General features: G+C 39.9%; 1 protein-coding gene across 1 annotated transcript in view; it reads right to left on the bottom strand.

Moving 5' to 3' along the window:
- The window catches only part of LOC136863366 (probable E3 ubiquitin-protein ligase MGRN1), a 159,101-nt gene that overhangs the window by 52,334 nt on the left and 79,829 nt on the right, over window positions 1–26,938 (bottom strand). Inside the window, exon 8 of the mRNA XM_068226100.1 lies at window positions 20,171–20,305. Coding sequence (XP_068082201.1) covers window positions 20,171–20,305 — 135 coding nt within the window. The remainder of the gene's footprint in view (window positions 1–20,170; window positions 20,306–26,938) is intronic.

Genomic DNA, 26,938 nt, shown 5'->3' with positions numbered 1-26,938 from the left:
CTACAGGAGATTCCAAATACCAATTTTTTACGTCTGTAACATGTTACGTTTCTGAGATATACTGTAGATATAGTCACTTTAAGAATTCACCCCCTTTGTCACTCCTGTTCACCCCCCATTAATTGGATTTTCCAGAAACAAAAAAATACATGTTTCTTTATTTTTGAAGAAGATTCCAAATACCAATGTTCATGTCTGTAACATCTTCAGTTTTTGAGATATAAGTATCCTTATAAAAGGTGTTCAACCCCTTTTTCATCTTTCTTCACCCCCCTTAAGGGGATTTTCCAAAAACAAAACAAAAAAATACATGTTTCTTTATTTTTAAAGGAGATACCAAATACCAATTTTTATTTCTGGAAACGTTTAAGTTTTTGAGATATGGATATACTCATTTAAACAATTCATCCCCCTTTTCCCCCCTTAGCAATGGAATATCCAAAAATCTTTAGTATTCACCTACACTCTAATGAAAATGCATCCCCAAAGCATTCCCAAAATTTCTTTATGTCCAGTACTTCTGGCTCGGCAATGGTCGGTCGGTCGGTCGGTCGGTCGGTCGGTCGGTCAGTCAGTCAGTCAGTCAGGACATGTTATTTTATATAGTGAAACTCTGTTAAGAAGTTTTTCAAGGGACTGCAAAAAATAAACTTCTTAAGCAGGAAACTTCTTAAAAGGGGTAATGCCCAAAAACTTATTCTGTACTTTGAAATACATGTGAAACACACAGCCAACAAATTTCCTTGTTTGTGGACAATACTGAAATAGGCCGATATATAAGAGCTGCTAACAGAAAGCCACAATATAAAAAATCTATTATCATGACAATATTTTTAGAGATAAAGTAAAATAATTGAACATACCATATTATAAATGTTGTATGTCCTCCGCTCTCTTCGCTCAGCGCCAGCCAGCCGCACGCACGCAAGCGTGGATCATTCGAGACTCGACGCGCAGTCTTCAGTGCGCGTGTCTGTTACGTAGTGTGCAGTATATAAGGAGCTCCCTGTCTGTCACTCATGAGGATTCTCCCCAGTGTCCTGCTCCAGAATACACTGAACGTCGAACACGGAGGCTACTCCTCTTAAAAATGTGTCTCGACCAGGTGGACGGAATTCTGGTAGTATGAGGTTTCACCTCAGGTCACTACTCCACTTTCCCGTTCCTTCATCCATGTCGAGCCCCAATGTTGTATGCCACACATCCCCAAGCTCACTCAAGCTCCGACACACACATTAGATTCTCTAATTGTGAACACAGCTTTCATTTAGTACAAGCTTATGAACTCAGACACTTCAAGTTAGAAGGAACTCTCTTAGCTAATCTATGCTAGTGCAAATGATAGTTTTCAACTATCACGAACTATATCTTTCCCAAGAACTATCTTTTCAAGATAGCAGTGAGTGTAAATACATTCAGAGTGTACATAGTGTATAGAAACAGAAACTCTCTCAAGATTAATCATCTACTTTGCTTCAAGACAATTTTATGTTTTATTCTTGTACATACTGTAGAATTCTGTGTGAAGCAAATAAATAAGTTGTGTTCTTGTAAACCTTATCTAGTTTACAACAATAAATATAATTGATAAGAGAAGGGAACATATTAAGTTATATAAAAACGTTGCGAGGTTTGCTTATTTTAGCAGGCAGAACCATTTCCTTCCACGCTTTCCTTTCCTCCGCACTTACAGTCTGCTTCGCAAGAAATTGTTTTGTAAACGATGTCGGCTCGATTTTTAAAGCGGTCCAGCCACCTGTTCGACGCGGTAAAAGGTACCCTTAATTTGTGTGCGGCTTTCTCCTGCACAATAGTCCCACTGAAAGGTATGTTTAAACTTCGCTGCTGTTTAAACCACATCAGCAGAGCTTGTTCTATTTCATCGTACTTTTCAGATTTAACTTCCTTACAGTTTGCTGAAGTATTCCCTGCAGAAGCAGAGATCTCTTCTTTCTTCGCTCTAATACCGTTCAAAGTAGACGGCAGCATCCCCAGCTCCTTTGCCAAAGCAACACGGGAAAGTGTAGATGACTCCACTTTCCTTATAATCTTCACTTTGTCTTTTATTGTTAGTGCCTTTCGCTTGATCTCTTTCCTCTGAGTTCCGCTCATTTCCACTTAAAAAGTTTGTACGTTGATATTACAACTAACTTCACCGACTCCTATTCATACTAATTACGACGCTACACTATGCTTGGCAATCCGTAGCTTAGGCTTACAAGACGCAAAAACAAGACGTGTACTACAATTTGTTAGCACGTGCTTTCTATCTTCCTCACACCCCCGACACCTGCTTCAAGGATAACGGCAGCAAAAGGGAAATCTAGCAACTTATTCTTATAGATCTTAGAACCTAGGCCTAAATCGCCCCTGCATTCCTACTGGTTGTTACGGCAACGGGCGTAGTTTCTGGCTGTTTCCCAAGTACCGCATGGCCAAGACAGTATTGAGTTTATTTTCCCGCTTCAATCCTCTTCATGCTATAGGCAATGAAGAAAAGAAACACAGGTTCGAAGTTGCAGAAATGAGTGCATGGAAAAGTATCTGGGGTATTACGTGGGAGTGATAAAGGCGCAATAGCAACGCTAGCACATCTAAACGTAAACAGTTTCCTTCCGCGCGAGAATTTTATTTCATGTCTGCTCATCCTTGTGCAACGTTCTAATAATGCGATGTAATAATTATGAGTGACACGATAATACAATGTTTAGCTCGTATAAAGGTAAAATTAAAAATAACTTTCAATTTTATGCCAACACGTGGTATTGCAACGCGTCTGTGTGCCTCCCACCAACACCCAGTTGGCTATCAACATTCGTTCAACTTCGTGAACAATAGGGATCTTTCGGCCGGCTGTGGCGGCATGTGTATCAGCTGGCTGCTGGCAAGTCGGCTGTTTCCCGCATAGAGTCGGGAAGTTGATTTTATTCACCTCACTAATAATGGACACGGAAAATCTTATCAGTTTAGTTCAAAAAAGTAATTTCCTCTACGGCAAGACCCATAAGTATTATTGCAACAACAACGTAAGAGAGAATGTGTTGCGGCTTTTGTGTTGGTACTCGTCTGCCGCATTTCATTTTGTAACAGTTGGCAATGTGCTGCTGCGTTTTTGTTTTATACACAGACACTGAACATGGCGACCGGCAGCAGTACACGTGTTTTGGTGTACCTCCGAATTTGTTGTACATAATGTGTAAATATGCAGTGTTTTATTCATGTGTAATAAATGTTTGAATCACCTTGTGAGTGATGTGTTTGTGTCTGCTCGTTTGGGGCAGTCTGGTCCTCCATTTGATTTGTTTCAAAATTGTATTTGTGCGCCTATGGAACTGAACTTTGTTATGTGCGGCCGATATGTTGTTTCGTCGTTCGCAACATAAAATTTTGGTCCTTCCGGGCCGCGATGAGAATCATTGTGAACTTTGAACATTGTGCTAGTCACCTAAAAATTGTTATCGTCATGAATTGCTGCCTGCAATCGCCGTTTGAACATAGCAACGAGCTTGGCGCGAAACGCATCGTGAACAGTTATTGTACGAAAGCACCAGAATACCGTGCTCAATACTAATTACTACGAATGGTTGAATTCGTCATATTGAGATTTCAACGAAGTCTACATTGTTTTGGAACTGCTTTGATATCGCACGTTAACAATCTGTGGAAGTTACCACGTGTTATTGCATTTGTTCTTGTGAGCTGTTTACGCCAGCCTTTATCTGATACCCTGATGTTCGAGATGTTAAATGCTACTTGGAATTTGGACTCCAGTGAACATTACATCGCAGACGTCACCCTTTGGACTTTCCAGTCACTTTGGGCATGTGATTCCAGCCAAGGAGTGTTTCCAGTGGTAGTGATGATTGATGATACAGCACCGCCATGTACTGTAAGTCTGTTCCATTTGTCTTTATTGTTCCTATCTTGACTAGGGTGGACATCCTGCCTGATATCCTAACCCTACTGCTAGCACTTTTCGTGTATAGAATTAACAGATTTGTCTTGACTTCTCATGGGCATTATACGATTTCGTGCTAATAATTTGTTGGGCCGCTTTGTGTATTTTGTATATTTTAGAACGTACGTGGTTTATTATACGTTATTTCATGCTTTTGTGCATCTACCTACATTGTTGGTTCCATTCAAAGACTGTCACTCATTCTAACAATGCAATGAATGCAGTGCACTGATTATAGGGCTTATTGTTTGTATAGTCACCATAGTTGTAAGATTGATTTCTATTATTATCTTGTCAATAACTGATTACCTGAACTATTCATCATGGTGTTTGAATCCGAAGCAAAGGCTATTCAAAAACGTGGTCTACTTAAAAGGTCATTAACTCACCTTGAAAATTACTTAAAGCAAGATAACATCAACCATCACGAACTAATTTCTAGGCAAAATAGGCTGCCAGAAATTTGGAAGGAATTCAGCATTGTTAGGGAGTATCTAGAATGTGAATTAGACTCAAAATCTAGCGAAACTCACTTTGGAGAGCATGATGAATTTGAAAACAGATATCATGCAATAGTTGCTAGGATTCAAGAATTGCTTTGCTCATTTGAGAGACCCACAAGTCCAAGCAATGCATCCATTATTTCTGATAACTCTACTCGGTCCAACTGTAGCTTGAAGCTCCCGCCCATTGAATTGCCTGTTTTTAAAGGAGATTTGACAAAATATTTGAGTTTCAGGAACACCTTTCAAAGCTTGGTTATTAACAATACCCGCATTGACAATGTGCAAAGACTACACTACCTATTGTCGTCTCTTCAAGGCGAACCTAGGGATTTGTTAGATAACCTATTCATATGTGCTGATAATTTCACTGTTGCTTGGAATTTAATTGATGAAAGGTACAATAACAAACGCTTGATTGTTTCACAGCACGTAAAACATTTGCTCAATCTCCATAATTGTACTAGTGGATCTTCCGTTGAATATCGCAAATTGATAAACCAAGTAAAATCTAATCTTAGTGCTGTTGACAATTTAGAGGGTCAGGTTCCACTACATGAAATTTTGCTACAGGAATTGATTCTAAGTAAGATCAAGTCCAACCATAGGAGTGAATGGGAAAACAAATTTGCCTCCACTGATATTCCCACACTAAATAATTTGATTGATTTCTTGGAAAGAAAATGTCAAACATTAGAGCTAACAGAATGCAAGAAACCTGTTATTGAGCAAAAACGAGACTTAAAATCCAACCTAAAAGCCCTTCACATTGCTAACAATAGCACTTCCTTGAATTGTAGGTTTTGCAAACTTGATAATCACAGCATTTCTGATTGTAGAAAGTTCAAACAAGCAAACATTGATCACCGTCGCAAGTTTGTGAGGGAAAATAAACTTTGTTATCTTTGTTTTTCTGCTTCTCATGTTTCTAAACATTGTAAGCAAAACAAATGCTCCCAGTGTAATGGGCCCCACAACTTATTGGTTCACAAGGAACAAACAAGTCCCAATAATAACAATAATAATATGAATGCTACAAGTTCTGCAATTGTTTCACCCACTGCCATGAAGGTTGTTTCAGGACTAGGTTCGAATGTTTTGTTGAGCACAGCGTGTGTAGGAGTAAAAAATAGCTCAGGAGAGATTATACTAGTTAAAGCTTTGTTAGACTCTGCGAGTCAATTATCCTTTGTGACTTCTGATCTTGTCAAGAAGCTTGGTATCCGTACTAGGTCTTGTCGTCTACCTATTGTTGGTATAGGCAATTCGAATGTGTCTCCTGTAAGTTCCACATGTAACCTTGTTTTGTTCTCAAATGTATCAGATTATACATTGAAGTTGAACTGTGCAGTCGTGAACACAATCACAAGTCCACTCCCTGCGCAGGAAATTGATTGTTCCAATTGGGTTATTCCTGATGATATTATTTTGAGTGATAGGACATTTAATCAGCCCTCTACTATTGATATTTTGCTAGGTGCTGATGTCTACTATGAAATTGTGTCTTCTAACATTTTGCATAAGAAGGGTTATCCCGCCTTATTAGACACCGAATTTGGTTGGGTGCTATCAGGCACTTTCCCTGAGTCGTGCATTAAGAATAATGCCAAGGCTCGTCGTGCTAATCTTGTAAAACTTGATTCTATTGACACTAAACTCCAAAGGTTTTGGGAGCTTGAAGAACTTCATCAACCAGTTCTTACTCCTGAAGAAAGGGCTTGTGAAGAACACTTTGTGAATAGTGTTCAAAGAGATGATTCTGGTAGGTTTGTTGTCAAACTTCCTATTCGTGCGGAAGTGCCACCTGTGGCTGAGTCTAAGCATAATGCAGTTAGAAGGCTCAAACAGATGGAAAATAAATTTGCTAAGCTTCCAGACTTGAAAAGGAAGTATGTAGATTTCATGCGTGAATACAGTGAAATGGGTCACATGGAAATTGCACCTCCAGAGACCTCTAACTCTTTAAGCTTTTACTTGCCCCATCATTGTGTGCTCAAGGATTCTAGCACTACAACCAAGTTGAGAGTTGTTTTTGATGGAAGTTGTGAATCATCAAATGGGATAGCATTGAATTCTATGTTAATGGTTGGTCCTACTATTCAGCCTGACTTGCTGTCCATTGTTTTAAGGTTCAGAACCTATTTTGTTGCTCTTACGGCTGACATTGCTAAGATGTATAGATGTGTGCTAATTCATCCTGACCACAGAAATCTTCAGAAAATTGTCTGGCGTGAATCTACTGATGAAGAAATCAAGGACTACCGTCTTACTACTGTCACATACGGTACAAGTTCCGCCCCTTTTCTTGCCACGAGATGTCTAGTTCAGCTTGCTGATGAACACAAGGAATCTCACCCCACTGCATCAGAGACCATTCGCTCTTGTTTTTATGTTGACGACCTGCTGACAGGTACTAATTCAGTTGAAGAAGCTAAGGAGCTTCAATCAGAAATCTCTTCTGTGCTCGATAGTGCACATTTTCATCTTAGAAAATGGACGTCAAATTGTCCAGAAGCTCTTGCCAATGTCCCTGTAGAGGATAGAGAAATGTTGTCACCTTGTAACCTCACTAAGGATGAAGCTATTAAAACATTAGGTATCGTGTGGCATCCTAAATGTGATGAGTTTCAGTTTCAAATAAACTTGAAGAAAGCACCTAAGGAAGTCACTAAGAGAAGCATTCTCACTATCATTGCTTCCATATTTGATCCCCTTGGATTGTTAGGATGTGCCGTAGTTAAGTGTAAACTTATCCTGCAGTCTCTTTGGCAGTTGAAAATTGATTGGGATGATGTGTTAGAACCTTCATCTGAAATTCTTGAAATCTGAAATGCTATCTACAGTGAGCTCCCCTTGATTAATGACCACAGAGTGCAAAGAAATGTAATGCCCTTTGCTAAGAATAAGGTTATTGAAATCCACGGCTTTTCTGACGCTTCAGAAGCTGCCTATGGTGCTTGTGTGTATATTAGGACAGTATCTGATAATGATGAGGTATCAGTGATCCTGTTGACTTCTAAATCGAGAGTTGCTCCATTAAAACAGCAATCTATTGCCCGTTTAGAGCTTTGTGCTGCTCTATTGCTTTCTCGCCTAATGAGTAAGGTAACTGAATCGCTGAAATTGCACATTCCTTTCTCCACATACTGCTGGACTGACAGCACGATAGTTCTGTGTTGGTTACAGAAACCTGCCAATTGTTGGAAAACCTTTGTCGCTAATAGAGTTGCTGAAATTCAATCCCTCACTTCAGTCTCAGACTGGAGACACGTACCGACCCACAGCAATCCAGCTGACCACTTGTCTCGAGGTGTTTTACCCTCACAAATGTTTTCTCTTGATGTATGGTGGCATGGTCCATCCTGGTTGCGCGAATTATTCCCGGTGTACCCTGATTTTGTTGCCAGTAATACACCATCTGCTGTGAATGCAGAATCGAAACCCTCTTTGAGAGTCTTGCTAGTTAATATGCACCCACCTGAGTTAGAGAAGTTTTCGTCCTTTCTCAAACTTAAGCGAGTTTATAGCTATGTTCTGAGATTTATTACCAATGTTCGCTCCACTAAGGATGCTCGTGTCATTGGTCCACTCACCCCTGAAGAACTGATGATTAGTGAAATGAAAATAATAAGTCTGATGCAAGCTATTGAGTATGGTAAGGAACTTCATGACTTGAGGTCTAATCATGTAGTTGCCTCTTCGAGCTCATTGAAAACTTTGAATCCATTCCTCGACGATTACGGGTTGTTGAGAGTCGGTGGTCGACTCATGAATTCTCAGTTGGAATACAATGAAAAACACCCCATCATTCTGCCTCCGAAACACTTTGTTACTAAACTGATTGTTAAACATGAACATGAGATGCTATTGCATTCCGGCCCTCAGGCTGTATTGTTTTCCTTGCGTAACAGATTTTGGATTCCACGTGGGAAGACAGTTGTTCGTGGTGTGATCCATTCATGTTACAAGTGCTTCAAGAGCAAACCTCCACTCACCACTCATATAATGGGTCAGTTACCCTCGTATAGAGTTGAGCCATCATTACCCTTTGTTAAGGTTGGCCTTGATTATGGTGGCCCAATCATCATTAAAGGTGATAACCCGAGGAGTAAGATAAAGTTTAAAGCGTACATTGCTCTCTTTGTTTGTCTGGTCACTAAGGCAATACATCTTGAAACGGTGAAGAGTCTAACGACTCAGGACTTCCTCGCCGCATTTAGAAGATTCACGGCGCGTAGAGGATTTTCAAATCTCATCTTGAGTGATAATGGCACAAATTTTGTTGGAGCCAACAATGAGTTATTAAGATTTATTAAGGATAGCTCTACTGAAATAGAGGAATATTCATCTAATTTGAATGTGAATTGGAAATTTATTCCACCCTCCAGTCCTCATTTCGGTGGGCTTTGGGAAGCTGGAATAAAGTCCACAAAATCACTTTTAAAGCGGACCCTAGGAAAATGCATTCTTAATTTTGAAGAGCTGAGTACTCTTTTGTATCAAATTGAGTCTGTGTTGAACTCGAGACCTCTCTGTTCAATGACTGACGACCCCAATGATCAATGCTATTTGACACCTGGACATTTTCTAGTAGGGAGACGATTGACCTCTATCCCCTCTCCAGACATATCCAACAGCTCCCGCTCCTGTCTAACTAAATGGAATTTGGTGCAACAGCTGTATCACGATTTTTGGCAGAGGTGGTCATAAGAATACATACAATCACTTCAACAAAGACGTAAATGGTCTTCTGTAGGAAAGTGGACTCCAACTGTGGGAGATTTAGTGCTTCTAAGGGAGGATAACCTTCCTCCTCTGGTTTGGAAAACTGGTATAATCCAGGAGCTCCATCCTGGTTGTGACAATATTACTCGTGTGGTCAGTGTAAAGACTAAAACTGGTCTTTTGCGCCGTGCCATAGTGAAATTGTGTCCATTGCCCAAGGATGTTGTATAGTTGTATATTTGTATATGTTGTATCTGAGTTTACTTTTTTATTAATTTGTCTGTAATGAACATGAACACTTGACTTTGATTTTGAGTGTTGAGATCCCTCAAAGGGGGGAGTATGTTGCGGCTTTTGTGTTGGTACTCGTCTGCCGCATTTCATTTTGTAACAGTTGGCAATGTGCTGCTGCGTTTTTGTTTTATACACAGACACTGAACATGGCGACCGGCAGCAGTACACGTGTTTTGGTGTACCTCCGAATTTGTTGTACATAATGTGTAAATATGCAGTGTTTTATTCATGTGTAATAAATGTTTGAATCACCTTGTGAGTGATGTGTTTGTGTCTGCTCGTTTGGGGCAGTCTGGTCCTCCATTTGATTTGTTTCAAAATTGTATTTGTGCGCCTATGGAACTGAACTTTGTTATGTGCGGCCGATATGTTGTTTCGTCGTTCGCAACAGAATGCCTGGAAGGAAATAAGCAAGGGAATGAAAAATCAAACAGGTTAGAATATTCAATTTTGTGGTAGATTAACGGTAATGTTGTGGACAAATACACTTTACGGTTTTTAATTAATGTTTAGGCCACCTCGATTAATGACTTCACCCTGTCGCGGCCGGCAAAATACTGCATTAAAGTTTTATCAAACCATCCATTGCGTGCTTTATGTTTCCCACGTAGAATCCCGTTCGATTCTATTCCGCGAGATGAACGCTGGAGTGGAAATTTCGACTGATGAGTTCGATTCGATTCCACAAGGTGAGTGTGTGAATCTGCTGTCCGTGTTGTCATAGCGGGACGTCATATGGCTTTGGCAGGCCGGCACATGTTCCGTAACACCAGACACACACCGCGAGCGCGCGAACAGTCTAACACAGGGTGCAACTTGTGCGGAGACTGGAGGATTCTAACCATGGGTTGTTTGAGCGGACGTTTTCTATCTCAAGGGGCTCTAAAATCTGAACGGTTTAACCGGGAAATATTTACAACAGAACACTTTAAACGGGAAAAATATACATATATCTTAATACAACTAATCAAGGGACCAAGAATATCACACTTCTTAGGCGGGAAAACTTCTTATGCGGGAACTTCTTCTTCTTCTTTTTTTTTTTGCTAGGGGCTTTACGTCGCACCGACACAGATAGGTCTTATGGCGACGATGGGATAGGAAAGGCCTAGGAGTTGGAAGGAAGCGGCCGTGGCCTTAATTAAGGTACAGCCCCAGCATTTGCCTGGTGTGAAAATGGGAAACCACGGAAAACCATTTTCAGGGCTGCCGATAGTGGGATTCGAACCTACTATCTCCCGGATGCAAGCTCACAGCCGCGCGCCTCTACGCACACGGCCAACTCGCCCGGTGCGGGAACTTCTTAACCGAGTTTCACTGTATATAGACTAGCAAGATACCCGTGCTTCGCTACGGTATTATACTGACATTTATAATTGAATGTTTATTGTTTTATATAAAATCCACCGAAATTTGCGATCTGACTCGTTTTCTGAGAGAATCTGCCAAAATTTGTGATCTGACTCGTTTTCTAATAGATTATGGCAAAGTTCCTCCCATTTTTCAATCTTTCTTTCCAGCAATCGATTTCGTACTTTCCGGGCTAGGTCCAGGTATTCCACCCGGTGGGTTGGGTCCCTAAATCTTTGCCATCTTTTCCTATAAGCATTATTAATATGTATCAAATACTTCAGGAGATCCAGCGTGGTGTCTTGGGTGCCTTGGCAGTACTGAAACCGCGGCCGGACTGCATTCTTAGTCATTACTCGTCCAGGACCCGTTTCCAGCGCGGTCCGCACATTTGACGACGGTCCAGAATATTATTATTATTATTATTATTATTATTATTATAATTATAGATGTTCAGGACCCCACAGCAAGATTACAAGTGATAAGCTTTAACAGCTTCATTTCAAGTAATACTAATCCCATATTGACTATAATCAATCAATGAATATTCAAGATAAACTTAAATATTGTAATTAAGTGGTCCGCCTATTCAATACAATATATAATTTATTATATCTAGTACATGTTTCGTCCCCTAATTCATCAGCTAATAATAAATTAACATTAATATATCAGAAATAAATATTATTAAAATTGGAAAGACGCATTAAAATTTTATTATATCGTCTAAGGAATGCTTATTAAGTTTCAACAAATCTTCTACCAAGAGATACACATCAAGTGTGCTATTTACAACAAATGATATTTTAAGATTTTATAAGCAAAACTGGTATTTCCCAAGAACATCAACAAGAGAAATATGGACAATTTAACTGTTTTATCTGTCTTATGACTTGCAATTTTAACAAAATTTTTAAGATCTTACTTTAAATGTCAAAAAAATTTTAGTATGTCTTACCAATTGTAATAACATTTATTTCTGATATATTAATGTTAATTTATTATTAGCTGATGATGTCCCTTAGGGGACGAAACATGTACTAGATATAATAAATTATATATTGTATTGAATAGGCGGACCACTTAATTACAATATTTAAGTTTATCTTGAATATTCACTGATTGACCCACAGCAAAATGCAAGACCGCTACTCGGCGGTAAATTACATCTGCTGTCATTGTCATTGTTGACAATGTGACCAGCACCATTGTCGCGCGGAACAAAGTGTGCGGGATTTCTGGCGATACAAATGACATAATGTACTTCCATGCATTATTGACCTTATTATAGAGGTGAACAATTGGACGGTCAATCTCATTACTATCGTTTATTTAAAGTGTGTTTAAATTTTTATTTATATGCCAGGAGAGTCTACTGTAATCTAAGAACATTCTCCGAAGGAAAAGATGGCTCTTGTAAACGAACCCAGGAAAGATTAAAAAAGATTGGTTTATGATCAGAATACAGTATATCGAAAATCTACAGACTGTTTCCAGTCATTCGACAGGGTCAGGAATGGAACGAATAAAGCCCCCATCTAGCGGCGACAATAGGAATTGTGCCGGCTGCTGAAGCCTGTCGCACTCCTATGGGGCAATGATTAATGAATGACAAATGAAATGAAGTTATATTGGACAGTGTTGCTGGAATGAATGAAGACAGGGAAAACCGGAGTATCCGGAGAAAAACCTGTCCCGCCTCCATTTTGTCCAGCACGAATGTCACAAGGAGTGATCGGGATTTGAACCACGGAACCCAGCTGTGAGAGGCCGGCGCGCTGCTGCCTGAGCAACGGAGGATCCTTATAAGTACATTATGAACAGTAAAATCAATTGGTCTCACGTCCTTTTACACCCCACCGCCGTTAAGTTTATTTACTACTCCCCCCCAAAAGAAATTAAAAGAAGGCATGTTTCTTTATGTTTAAAGAAGATTCTAAACACCAATGTTCACGTCTATTACCTTCAGTTTTGAGATATAGGTATCCCCATAAATATAATTCACTTTTATTCACTTCCTTTCACACTCCCCCCCCCCCCCAAGTGAATTTCCTGGCAAAAAGTACTCGTTTCTTTAATAGTAAAGGATCTTCTAAATACCAATTATTGTGACTTCTTCAGTTTTTGATTTGTCTCCCCTCATGAAAGGAATTCAACTCCTTTTCACTCCCTCCCCCAAGATGATTTCCCTCCCAAAATGCATTTTTCTTTGTTTTTAAAGGAGATCCAAATACCAATTTTCACATCTGTAACAACTTTAGTTTTTATTAGATGTAAGTATTCTCATACAATTAAGTCAATTTTTCAATTCTTTCACTGCCCGAAAAATAATAATAAACGTTTCTTTACTTTTAATACAGATAAAAAATGCAATGCAATTTTTCACTTCTGTAACATGTTAAGTTTTTTGAGATATACTGCAGAAATTCTCATTTTAAGACTTCACTCCCTTTTTAGTTCCCCTTAAGAGCAGTTTCCGAAAACAAATCACCTATGTTTCTTTACAGGTGATTCCATATACCACTTTTTACATCTAACATTTTACGTTTCTCAGATATTCTGTAGATACAGTCTTTCAAAAAATTCACCCCAAATTGTGACTCCTGTTTAACCACCATTAATTGGATTTTCCAAAAACAAAAAAATATGTGTTTCTTTATTTGTAAAGGAGATCCCATATACTAATTTTCAGTTCTGTAATGTCTTCAGTTTCTGAGATATAAGTACCCTCATTAAAGGCATTCAACCCCTTTTTCACCCCTCCTATTAGGATTTTCCAAAAACAAAAAATACATGTTTATTTTTAAAGAAGATTCTAAATACCAATTTTTACATCTGTAAACTTTTAAAGTTTTGAGATATAGATACACTCATTTTAAAATTTCACCTCCCTTTTCACCCCCTTAGTGACAGAATATCCAAAAATCCTCTCTTAGCGAGCACCTACACCTTAATATGAATGTATCCCCAAAATTTCATTTCTTTCTGTCCAGTAGTTTTGGCTCGGCGATGATTAATCAGTCAGTCAGTCAGTCAGGACAAGTTATTTTATATACACTGACTGACAGAGCAAATGCAACACCAAGAAGGAGTGGTCAGAACTTGATGCCAATTGCAGGGTAGACTGACGTCACTGAGGTATGCTCATGATGTGAAATGCGCCGCTGTGCTGCGCACGTAGCGAACGATAAATGGGACACGGCGTTGGCGAATGCCCCACTTCGTACCGTGATTTCTCAGCTGACAGTCATTGTAGAACGTGTTGTCGTGTGCCACAGGACACGTGTATAGCTAAGAATGCCAGGCCGCCGTCAACGGAGGCATTTCCAGCAGACAGAAGACTTTACGAGGGGTATGGTGATCGGGCTGAGAAGGGCAGGTTGGTCGCTTCGTCAAATCGCAGCCGATACCCATAGGGATGTGTCCACGGTGCAGCGCCTGCGGCGAAGATGGTTGGCGCAGGGACATGTAGCACGTGCGAGGGGTCCAGGCGCAGCCCGAGTGACGTCAGCACGCGAGGATCGGCACATCCGCCGCCAAGCGGTGGCAGCCCAGCACGCCACGTCAACCGCCATTCTTCAGCATGTGCAAGACACCCTGGCTGTTCCAATATCGACCAGAACAATTTCCCGTCGATTGGTTGAAGGAGGCCTGCACTCCCGGCGTCCGCACAGAAGACTACCATTGACTCCACAGCATAGACGTGCAGTCAGTACAGATGCTTCCGTGGCCAGCGTACTCTCCGGATCTCTCACCAATCGAACACGTGTGGGATCTCATTGGACGCCGTTTGCAAACTCTGCCCCAGCCTCGTACGGACGACCAACTGTGGCAAATGGTTGACAGAGAATGGAGAACCATCCCTCAGGACACCATCCGCACTCTTATTGGTGCCGGGCTAGAGCGACTTGGATGAGGGAATGGCGGAACGTCGTGTTCTCCGATGAGTCACGCTTCTGCTCTGTCAGTGATAGTCACCGCAGACGAGTGTGGCGTCGGCGTCGAGAAAGGTCAAATCCGGCAGTAACTGTGGAGCGCCCTACCGCTAGACAACGTGGCATCATGGTTTGGGGCGCTATTGCGTATGATTCCACGTCACCTCTAGTGCGTATTCAAGGCACGTTAAATGCCCACCGCTACGTGCAGTATGTGCTGCGGCCGGTGGCACTCCCGTACCTTCAGGGGCTGCCCAATGCTCTGTTTCAGCAGGATAATGCCCGCCCACACACTGCTCGCATCTCCCAACAGGCTCTACGAGGTGTACAGATGCTTCCGTGGCCAGCGTACTCTCCGGATCTCTCACCAATCAAACACGTGTGGGATCTCATTGGACGCCGTTTGCAAACTCTGCCCCAGCCTCGTACGGACGACCAACTGTGGCAAATGGTTGACAGAGAATGGAGAACCATCCCTCAGGACACCATCCGCACTCTTATCGACTCTGTACCTCGACGTGTTTCTGCGTGCATCGCCGCTCGCGGTGGTCCTACATCCTACTGAGTCGATGCCGTGCGCATTGTGTAACCTGCATATCGGTTTGAAATAAACATCAATTATTCGTCTGTGCCGTCTCTGTTTTTTCCCCAACTTTCATCCCTTTCGAACCACTCCTTCTTGGTGTTGCATTTGCTCTGTCAGTCAGTGTATATAGATGAGGCCTAAAAGTATAAACTTCACAGAGTCTATCAAGAAATTTTTTCCCTCATTTTGTCTGTTGAGTGGAAATCAATTCAAAACCAATCCACATTTTGCATTATGTGGAGGAATATTTCAGAAAAATTGCAATTTTCAGCAGCTCAGAATGACAAGTTTTATGCTTACTAGCATTAAATTATCTTACTAAAGGTGTACTACCTGCAATCACAATAACCATCTAGAAAACATTATTTCTATCTCTCTCTTTTTTTTTTTTTTTTTTGACTATGACCGGGCGAGTTGGCCGTGCGCGTAGAGGCGCGCGGCTGTGAGCTTGCATCCGGGAGATAGTAGGTTCAAATCCCACTATCGGCAGCCCTGAAGATGGTTTTCCGTTGTTTCCCATTTTCACACCAGGCAAATGCTGGGGCTGTACTTTAATTAAGGCCATGGCCGCTTCCAACTCCTAGGCCTTTCCTATCCCATCATTGCCATAAGACCTATCTGTGTCGGTGCGACGTAAAGCCCCTAGCAAAAAAAAAAATTGGACTATGTTTTGAATTTCAAAGATAAAAAAAGGAGAACATTGAGGAAATTTTGCAAATTTAAGATATTCCTCCCAGACACTGGACAGCTAAATTTGTAAAGTAAAAATGCATGGGATATTCTGGACATCTGGAAACCCTAGCTTCAGTACAAAGAGAACAGTATTCTGGGGCTAATTGTGTTATGTCATTCTATTGTGTTGAGCCTTCCAAGCTGTTTTGTAGTTGAATCAATTATTGCTACGTACAGTGACATAGTTTACTATTTATGTGGCACCGTCTTATAGTGGCAATGGGAAAGGAAAGAGCAGGAAGTGGGATCAATTGATCGTGGCCTTAAGGTACAGCTTGTTTGAAAGTGGGAAAACCATGGAAAACTATCTTAAGGGCTGCTGACAGTGGGGTTCTCCAACTCCCGAAGCAAGCTGATAGCTACAGGACCCAAACCACGCAGCCACTTGTTTGCTAGTGACATAGCTAAAAGGTATTCTGTTCCACACTTTCTTAATTTTCTTTCATCTAATTAATGTATTAACATTTTTAAACAGTCATCCAACAGGCAAGCAGGATCAGACTCCTCATAAACTTGTAATCTACTTTCCTAAGCCTGTGTTTCATGAACAGTTATATGTTGCATTCAGTTGTCACAAATTCAGGAGATTTAAAAACTTTTAATTCAAAACAGAATTGAACATGGCCAAGAATGCAATTGAGCATATAAAAAAAAACAAAAAAAAAACAGGGAACAACCTGTTTAGAGAGAAATATTATTTTAAAATTATTTAACTCTGGTTGTTATGCAAGCTACATATGGTATATGCAGAAAGAGTATAGAAAGAATGTTACGTGATTTTTGCAACATTAACTGCAATTTCAATTGTCTTTCATACTCCAAATGGTATAGAGAATTATTATTGTAACATCGATTCTGTTTTCATTGTACTTCAAACAATACTGGTAGGTATCATTGTAACTTTATTTCACTCTGGCAGTTGTGCATGTTATGTTTAATACTGACAGAAAGAATGAGGGTGTGAGGCGTGCTTCAATACAACAGGAACAGTTACTGTGGTCTGAATCTAACGATGCTATGTCTTTTCACACAATTTAGTGATTGAATCAATTGCTGCCTTCAGAGATGTAGCTGAATGGTATTCTGGTCTATACTATTTCCTCCTTTTTCTTTTAAAATTTGAATATATTAAAAATTAGACCTTTCACCAATAGCATACCTGCCAACTTTTAGAAACCAAAAATAGGAAGATTTTTTAATTCTTGGATTTCATCACATATATTCCACCACGGTCTACGTGAAAGGTCACGATAAAAGGCATACTTATCTACAGTTACAATGCGAATTGACCATTAAATTTAAAATCTTAAACTAAGAAAACATAAAAATAGTTACAAGAAAATGTACCTAATCACTCTCATTTATGACATTTACATACGAATAATATTTGTCACACCGACACGCGCAACAAAATGCATAATACCGTATTTTCTCGCGTAATTAAGGCACATTTTTGACAAAAAATACAGGCGAAAACTTCAGATGCGATTCAAGGAAATCCGATATTTACACATTATTTACAATTCATTTACATCTAAAAGATACATCAAATATAATCCAAACACAATTGGTTCAACCCATTTGCAGTTATCGTCATTTGGCGTAAAATTCCGGCGTGAGATTTTTTCTGAAAAGTCAAATAGGGTACATCAGATAAGTTAGACACATGGGTTTAAAGTACCGACACTGGAAAATATTCTTCCCATTACGAGCTGACACTACGACCTGAATGACATACCGGCAACAAAACAAAAACAAAAACAAAAACGTCCTACACGAGAACGGCCGGGCATCGAAGGAGGGACCCTGCTACATTACCCCAAACCATTTGTATCCAATCTTGTACGAGTGACGTGTCCATCCACCCTTTTTCTTGAATACGAACGTGGATCACTGGCGGAAATTTTACTTTAGGCATTGTTTTTCGTTTTAGAACAATGTAAGGTGCAAGCTTTCTGCCATCAGCTGTTACAGCAAGCAATGCAGTACATCGTTGTTTTTTGCTTCCGGTAGCGCGTGCGATAACACTGTATGTTCCTTTCTTATCTATTGTTCGACTTATGGTATATGGAAACTGATTGGCGTCAAACCTGCCGTTCCTATAAGGGAGATAAAATATTCCTTCACTTTACGCTTCTCAATCACAAAGCGCTGAAAATGGTTTAAATCATTCGTCACTTTTAGGCATAATGTTGTTCTTTGTCGAAGAGAAAGTCCATTTCTCTTCATAAAATTAATTCAGCCTCGGCTAACCTTCAAATACGAGACAATGATTCCACGTGCCGCGGCTATTTCTCATTCATTAAAATGCAGCATTTTGTGAGAAACGGCTTAACCAACATTGCGTAACAAAATCATATAGTTAAGCAGATAATCCTCTACTTGCGGAAACTTGCCGCTTTTTGATCCGCGAAATGCTTTGCGAGACTTGTTGGCCGCTTGAAGTGCACTTCTGTTACCGCGGTAGCGCATGTTTCATTTGGACACTGAAAACTTGCTGCCCGCTGCTCTATTCCCGTATGTTTCGGCGTAACTGATCACCGCAAGTTCGTATGATGCAGTGTTAATCGAGTACTGTGGACTGACAAACAATTTTGAGATCACATAATGTCCCGTACGCGAAACACTCGTAAAACTAGTGCAGTGGAATTTCCTGCCGGCTAATACAGCACGTTGCCTGTATTTGGAATGCCCGCTTTCGAAATAGGAAGCCTGCTACCTGAGTAGTTGGCATCTTTATTTCGAAACGCATCCGGAGCTGAGTGATGTATCTTCGAAGTTGTGGGTGTGTGAAATTCCACTTTGGACCCAAAAATATTGGGATGTGTAAATTATGCAAGGGCGTCGATTACGGTACGCGAGAAACTACGGTAGTTTCCTTCAATATCCGGTAAAATGTACAGAAATTTATAGGCATCTCTGAGCACTTGGAGATAACGTTTGTCATATTTTTTTTGGCATAACGAGAAAAGAAAATACCAGAAAATGTCGTAGAAATGCAAGAAAAAACACGTGGCCTACAACTCCGACGAAACTACGCACAGAAACGATGTTAACAGCGCGCGAACAACACAATAACAAACTCGTTATTTCGTCCCGATTAACTGAGTCGTTAGCGTGCGCTAGCCTCTTGCTTGCAGGACGATTGCCGCCCCGAATCCCCAGCTGTATAAAGCGCACACTCTGCTGTAGTGAGCGAAGGCGACGGACGAAACACTCACGAAATAAAGCATCAAATACGCTTGAAAATTAGGTTTCGTAAATTACACAAGCACATAAGAATTTATCCTTTATTCTAGGGGAAGAGTATTGGCCGTACTAGAGGTTATATTAGTCAAAAATCGGAAGAAGTAAAAATAAATCGGAAAATCGGAAGACGAGTTAAAAACCGGAAAGTTTCCGGGTAAATCGGAAGGGTTTGCAGGTATGCAATAGGCAAACAGCTACAGCTGCTTCAGGTCACTAGTTTCATATAGTCTTTTGTGTTATACTTAAATTACTTGTAAATTCATTTGTAAACAAGACAATGATAAGAAAGGGAGAAGTAAATGGAATGATAAGAATAAAGTATCAAATTTCAGAGAAACATTTCATATAAATAGAAAGATAATTAATGGAGAATTCAAGGATGAATGTGGAAAGCAGGAGGAGGATATAATATGAAAGTGCTTCCTATTACAGAATATAGAATTAACTGAAAACTAACTCCACCAGCAATTTAAAACATAAAGCAACAACAAACAAAATATTACGAAGGCATAAGCTACTACTAATGTCTTATGACTGAGGGGGGGGAGTAAAATAGCAAAATATAAAGGAAAAGTACTGATATATATGTTTTGGGCAGTTTTAATGGGTAAAAAAGAGTACAAGATCAAAGTATAAGAAATAGTGTTGGTGATGTTAGTTCACTTCGAGCCTTAATGTCATTAAAAGACAAGAAAATATATCTACACTTGATACACAAAATATCCCAGAACTTGAATTGTACAGCAATTGCTAGACCTATGAGTCCCTTTGTTCTCACCCCACAGATAATCTGGAAGATTGAACACAACATGTAATCACTTAGCACCTAGTTATTTACCTGATAACGGAGAGAATCTGCACAAGAATTGCACAGACATAGGTGCCGGCATGGTAATATGAGTGTATCTCTTACATCGCACATACAGATGACACACTCTGCTCCATTATCTTCAGTTTCATCATCGCCAGCAGTCTAAAACACGCAGCAAGAAATGGCAGATAAAAGAGATATGAGTAGGGTGAAAAACACACTTCTGACATATAAAACAAACATCTACAAGTGTGATATCTCAGTTTCCTAACTTTACACAGCTAAGGAATATCATAAATAGAAACTAGCTTGCAACAAAGAGCGCTACAGTATAACAGTAGTGATCTATTTTCATGAAAATAGCATTACTTGGAATGAAATACAGTGGAACCTCAATTATCTGTACCCAGAAACAATGTTTTCCACATGTTATTTGTTCAAATTATGAGGTTCCATGATCATCCTAATTAAATAATGTATTGAAAAATGAAAACCTACAACCTGTTTTCCAGTCATTGACTGGGTCAGGGATGGAATGAATGAAGCAGATATAGGCTATTAGTACGATGGGGTCGCCACTCCCAAAGTGATTTATTAATGGCTGATAGATGCTATGAAATGAGAACAGAGTGTGTTGCTGGAATGAAAGATGACAGGGAAAACCGGAGTACCCGGAGAAAAACCTGTCTCACCTCCGCTTTATCCAGCACAAATCTCACATGGAGTGACCGGGATTTGAACCACGGTATCCAGCAGTGAGAGGCTGACGCGCTGCCGTCTGACCCACGGAGGCTCCAAATAATGTATTAAAAACCTTAATTATCCATTCCTAGAAGAAATGATTTCCCGCATCAACCATCCAGAAATTTCAGTCCCATCAACACTAAATCCTCGAGCAAGCATTTTTCACAGAATGGTACCTCACAAAAGGATGGGTACAACATGGCCAATTCCAGGCGTGGCGTGTTTACATTTGTACATTTCTTTTTGACACATATATATGAAACGATCATCTAAAGAAATTAAGAGCCTCCGTGGCTCAGGCGGCAGCCTCTCACCGCTTGGTTCCGTGGTTCAAGTCCCGGCCACTCCACGGAGATTTGTGCTGGACAAACTGGAGGCGGGACAGGTTTTTCTCCGGGTACTCCGGTTTTCCCCGTCATTTTTCATTGCAGCAACACTCTCCACTATCATTTCATTTCATCTGTCAGTCACTAATCATGGCCCCAGAGGAGTGCAACAGGCCTTGGCAGCTGGCGTAATTCCTATCCTTGCCGCAAGATGGAGGCTTCATTCATTCATTCATTCATTCATTCATTCATTCATTCATTCATTCATTCATTCCATCCCTGACCCGGTCAATGACTGGAAAACAGGTTGTAGGTTTTCATTCACCATCTAAACAAATTGAAATTTATGCATAATAACATCTAGATGATACTTAATCTCCACAAATTTCATTGCTGTAAACCTGATGTATACGATTTTATAAAATTTTAAACATAGCGATCAGTGTTTACATGGAACGGACTTTTAACTTCACATACCTTTAAGTTTTTTTCTAAATTCTGCGAATTGTAGTAACTTTTATTGGTAATGTTAAGATATTGTTCACAAGAAGGACAAAGGTACATTTCACGAAATGTGACCTGGAATTTAAAAGAAAAAATGTAATTAAGTGCAATAAATTAATTATTGAAATGCCTGTCTATAAAAATGTTGTATGGTTATATTGAGCCTAACATATTCAGCAAAATGTGATGGGAACTTCAATAATTTCCCTTCCTTCCTCCAATTCCTCTGCTTCCCACCTATCTCCAGCTTGTATTCCAATGTTTTATAAAACTGCACAAGCTGTAATTATCCTAGAGATATTTCTCAATTTATTTTGAAGTTCGAAATATAGGCATGGAAACTTTCTCTTCCATCCCCCAATGGTCCTTTCAACGGTACTCCTAGTTCTCCTGTGGGCAGTGTTGTAATTCATTTCACCATGAGTAGTTGGTTGTGGAACAGGTGTGTAAATGTAATCACGTTGAGGATAGCCACTGTCCCCTAGCAAATGTCCGGGTATGTGCCTTTCACTCAACCTCACTCTAATACAACTGTTTTCAAAAATTTGGCTACCATGAGCAAAACCTTGCCGTCTTGTAAGAAGTTTTTCAAGGGACTGCAAAAAAAGACTACTTAAGCAGGGAACTACTTAAAAGGGGTAATGCCCAAAAACTTATTCTGTACTTATACATGTGAAACACACAGCCAACAGATTTCCTTGTTTGTGAACAATACCGAAATAGATCACAGCAATTATAATAAGAAGTATTTCTTATCCACCTATTCAGTACAAATCACCTTCATTGGTGTCAATAGTCAAAATTAAAACTACATTAGTCTAAAAATCTAATAACATCACATCTAAAAAACAACTTTAAAACACTTCAAAAACGTGATAATATGAACATTCAAAATTATCACAATGTCCATTCAAAACCTTGTGTCTGAAACTATTATTGAATCTTCATCTTGAAAACAGTAGTATATGTTTTTCTATAAAAACAGCACCAAGGTGAACATCATTCTTACGGAAAAACAAAAATTAAAATGCAACTTATGTGATGTATTTCAAGAATGTAAGTTAAAATAGTGTGTCCACAAGCTAAATTGTGAAAATAACAATGATCCATATTGCCTTAAACATAACAGGCAGGACATAGAACGAATGCAGGAGTCAAATGTGGGCTCTATTTGAAAATAATGTTTAACTTGTTTACAAATGTAGGCCGTAATCATGCGTCATGTTACGCAAATTTGCGAGGTATAGAACATCGTACTTGACCTCCGACCAGTTTTGTACATATAGTGGAATCTGTAAAGAAGAAAGGGGGAAATTTAATATTATGAGTGTGTGTGACTTTTCTAACTGATCACATTTAACCCTGACAGTAACATATCTATAAATATCGCTTTAGTTACACCACACGTCTCGAAGACGTGCCACTCAAAGCCTATTATTTAAAGTTACATTAAAGTTACCAGACGGAATGAACAAGGAATAGAGGTGGTGGAGGGGATAACTCTCCCCTCCTTATGAGGACTAGATGGCATTCATTTGCACAACACGTCAGAAAATCGTATGGTGTAATTGTCATGGTTAAATGGGAACTTACTTGTTATTATTGAGATGATAGGTATGTCCTGCTGATTTGGAATTGCTAACTTGTCTGCCAGTTCACTCCTAGTATTATATTTGTGTGATAGAGGTGGTGGAGAACCTAGAGTGGGAAAGGGGATGGGCGGATCTTTCTGCGTCATTACCGGTATAGGAGTGGCTCATTTACGAATGACGGGACCTTGTTTAACGTTTGGAGATGGGACAAAAGGTAATGGTGAATCTGGCAGGGGAGAGGAGATAGGCGGACCCTTTTACGTCATTGGTGGTATAGGCGTGGCATTCTTGCGAGTGACGGGAACATGCTTAACGTTTGGAGGAAGGGTATAAGCCTTTGTATTTAAAAACTTAAACATCTGTTGGATTCCTTTCTGATTTAACAGTATTGAGTAACTTGGGTGTTAATTCGTGTAAGGAACTTGTGACTTCCGTAACATCATTGAGATTTTTATCCTTATTATAATTCTGATACAAATATATATAAAGGCTTTCCAGTTCGTTCAATAGCTTACCTTTTTCCTTTTTTAGACTACTGTAATTTTAATTTTGACTATTGTCTTTTTTAATACGTTTACAACTGTTCACGAACATCATTTTAAGATTAAAATTAATGGCTGAAGATGCTCTCTATAAGAGCGAAACATGTCCCTTAGAAGAATTAATTGTATAAAAATGTAAACACCAATGAAGGTGATTTGTATTGAATAGGTGGATAACAAATAATTCTTAGTATAATTGCTGTGATCAACATCATTCAATATGGAACAAACATGAGGATAATGACCTGTAATACCGAAATAGGCCGATATATAAGAGCTGCTAACAGAAAGCCACAATATAAAAATTCGATTATCATGACAATATTTTTAGAGATAAAGTAAAAAGTAAAATAATTGAACATACCGTATTATAAATATATTTGATAAGAGAAGGGAACATATTATATAAAACCTTGCACAAGAGATAAGAAGAAATACTAAGAACATTAAAACGGTAAACGGGAACTGTACATAATGTAAATTCTGTACTGCATTAGACATTAAATACATTTTCAAACACAAAAGTCTATGCTCCTACTTGGATAAGAAATTGTCCAGGGTTGACTGTTTCAGGTTTTTACCGCTTTCTTGAAGTATAAACCTCTCCATTTCCCACATTGCCTTTGTGTGTTCTGGCTCCCCATTTTCGCATCTAATGCCTGCATATACTCTTCAAACAGGGAACGTGTCATCCAAGCTGACTTGTTGCTGGTATTCTTGCACAGTAAATTCCTCACATTTTTTAAACAACATGGTTTCCTAGTTCCCTATCATCAGTTGAGGTAGTTTTTCAGTTCCTTCCATATTAGCACCAACCAATACCGGTACCGTAACTCACACTTTACTTAATTTTACCCCATGGTAAGATTCGGAATAAGCTGGTAAAAAAGTGCGAATTCATCGAGATTAAAAACATTGCAAGGTTTGCTTATTTTAGCAGGCAGAACCATTTCCTTCCACGCTTCCCTTTCCTCCGCACTTACACTCTCTGCTTCGCCACAAATTGTTTTGTAAATGATGCTAGCTCAATTTTTAAAGCGGTCCAGCCATACGCTCGACACGGTAAAAGGTACCCTTAATTTGCATGCGGCTTTCTCCTGCACAATAGTCCCACTGAAAGGTATGTTTAAACTTCGCTGCTGTTTAAACCATATTAGCAGAGCTTGTTCTATTTCATCGTACTTTTCATATTTAACTTCCTTGCAATTTGCTGAAGTATTCCCTGCAGAAGCAAAGATCTCTTCTTTCTTCGCTATAATGCCGTTCAAAGTAGCTCCTTTGCCAAAGCAACACGGGAAAGTGTAGATGACTCCACTTTCCTTATAATCTCCACTTTGTCTTTTATTGTTAGTGCCTTTCGCTTGATCTCATTCCTCTGAGTTCCGCTCATTTTCACTTAAAACGTTTGTACGTTGACATTACAAGTACAACTAACTTTACCGACTCCTATTCATACTAATTACAACGCTACACTATGCTTGGGAATTCGTAGCTTAGGCTTACAAGACGCAAAGACAAGACATGTACTACAGTTTGTTAGCATGTGCTTTCTATCTTCCTCACACCCCCGACACCTGCTTCAAGGATAACGGCAGCAAATGGGAAATCTGGCAACTTATTCTTAGAGATTTTTAGAACCTAGACCTAAATCTCCCCTGCATTCCTACTGGTTGTCACGGCAACGGGCGTAGTTTCTGGCTGTTTCGCAAGTACCGCACGGCCAAGCCAGTATTGAGTTTAGTTTCCCGCTTCAATCCTCTTCATGCTATTGGTAATGAAGAAAAAAAAATAGGTTCGAAGTTGCAGAAATGAGTGGATGGAAAAGTATCTGGGGTATTACGTGGGAGTGATAAAGGCGCAGTACCAACGCTAGCACATCTAAACGTAAACAGTTTCTTTCACCGCGAGAATTTTATTTCATGTCTCCTCATCCTTGTGCTATGTTCTAATAATGCGATGTAATAATTACGAGTGACACGATAATACAATGTTTAGCTCGTATAAAGGTAAAATTTAAAATAACTTTCAATTTGCAACGCGTCTGTGTGCCTCCCACCCAGTTTGCTATCAACATTCGTTCAACTTCTTAGACGATCGGGATATTTCAGCCGGCTGTTTGGCGGCATGTGTATCAGCTGGCAAGTCGGCTGTTTCCTGCATAGAGTCGGGATCTCGGGAAGTTGTTTTTGTTCACCTCACTCTTATGGACACTGAAAATCTTATCAGTTTAGTTCAAAAACTAAATTTCCTCTACGACAAGACCCATAAGTATTATTGCAACACCGGGCGAGTTGGCCGTGCGCGTAGAGGCGCGCGGCTGTGAGCTTGCATCCGGGAGATAGTAGGTTCGAATCCCACTATCGGCAGCCCTGAAAATGGTTTTCCGTGGTTTCCCATTTTCACACCAGGCAAATGCTGGGGCTGTACCTTAATTAAGGCCACGGCCGCTTCCTTCCAACTCCTAGGCCATTCCTATCCCATCGTCGCCATAAGACCTATCTGTGTCGGTGCGACGTAAAGCCCCTAGAAAAAAAAAAAAAAATTATTGCAACAACAACGGAAGAGGGAATGCCTGGAAGGAAATAAGCAAGGGAATGTAAAATCAAATAGGTTAGAATATTCAATTTTGTGGTAGGTTAACAGTAATGTTGTGGACGAATACACTTTACGGTTTTTAATTAATGTTTAGGCCACCTCGATTAACGACTTCACCCTGTCGCGGCCTGCAAATTACTGCATTAAAGTTTTATCAAACCATCCATTGCGTGCTTTATGTTTCCCACGTAGAATCCTGTTCGATTCTATTCTGCTAGATGGAACAGTGGAGTGGAAATTTTGACTGATGGGTTCGATTCGATTCCACTAGGTGAGAGTGAGCATCTGGTGTCCGTGTTGTCATAGCGTGACGTCATATGGCCTTGGCAAGCCTGTACAGGTTCCATGACACCAGAGACACACCGCGAGTGCACAAACGGTCTAACACAGGGTGCAACTTGTGCAGAGACTGGAGGGTTCTAACCATGGGCTGCTTTGAGTGGACGTTTTCTATCTCAAGGCACTCTAAAATCTGAACTGTTTAACCGGGAA

Source organism: Anabrus simplex, chromosome 2 (assembly GCF_040414725.1).
Source record: "Anabrus simplex isolate iqAnaSimp1 chromosome 2, ASM4041472v1, whole genome shotgun sequence".
NCBI lineage: Eukaryota > Metazoa > Arthropoda > Insecta > Orthoptera > Tettigoniidae > Anabrus > Anabrus simplex.
The sequence above is the reverse complement of the archived record's forward strand: the minus strand, read 5'-3'. Positions and strand labels throughout refer to the sequence as shown.